The sequence below is a fragment of the Bison bison genome, unplaced genomic scaffold, assembly GCF_000754665.1.
Source record: "Bison bison bison isolate TAMUID 2011002044 unplaced genomic scaffold, Bison_UMD1.0 scf7180017860725, whole genome shotgun sequence".
Taxonomy (NCBI): domain Eukaryota; kingdom Metazoa; phylum Chordata; class Mammalia; order Artiodactyla; family Bovidae; genus Bison; species Bison bison.
This window is the reverse complement of record NW_011491297.1, coordinates 16,228-16,748: the sequence shown is the minus strand read 5'-3', so window position 1 is coordinate 16,748 and position 521 is coordinate 16,228. Positions and strand designations below refer to the sequence as shown.

General features: G+C 39.2%; 1 protein-coding gene across 1 annotated transcript in view; it reads right to left on the bottom strand.

Annotated features, from left to right (window-relative positions):
• Window positions 1-374: 374 nt before the first annotated feature.
• The window catches only part of LOC104982830 (renin receptor-like), a gene marked incomplete at its 5' end in the record, with an annotated part of 11,215 nt that continues 11,068 nt past the window's right edge, over window positions 375-521 (bottom strand). The window contains one exon of the mRNA XM_010832278.1: window positions 375-515. Within this exon, the coding sequence (XP_010830580.1) occupies window positions 390-515 (126 nt within the window). The remainder of the gene's footprint in view (window positions 516-521) is intronic.

Below are 521 nucleotides of genomic sequence, written 5' to 3'. Positions count from 1 at the left end.
AAAATCAAAGTAAGATCCAGGCCAAAAATTTGTAGAATTATAGAGAGAGTACATAGCAGGAAAATGAGAGCCTATACCACAAAGATGATGTGCCTCTGAGAAAAGCAGATTCCACAAGTTGAGAGCACCACACTCCTCCTGCATGCTAATGTCTGACATCTCCGTGTAATACCTGTATTTGAATTATCTCACCAGCTCCGACAGAGTTGCTTTTATCCCTAAGTACATTATCTGATTACAACCCCAAAGAACTGAGCATCACTTACAAAACACAATACCTCCGTGGATAAGAGAAACCTATGTTTTTAATCGTTTTTCAGATTTACTGATTGCTCATGCATACTGCCCACAGGTGATACAAGATTTGGTGGGTTTTTTAAGAGTTCATTTTACAATTTTAAAGCATGATCCAAAAATGTACTCACCACTTGTTTTGTCTCAAGGATATTCCTCGTCTTCCTCACAAGGGATGTGTCGAATGATCTGACAGTCACTAACTCTACCACTGTGTTCCCACCATA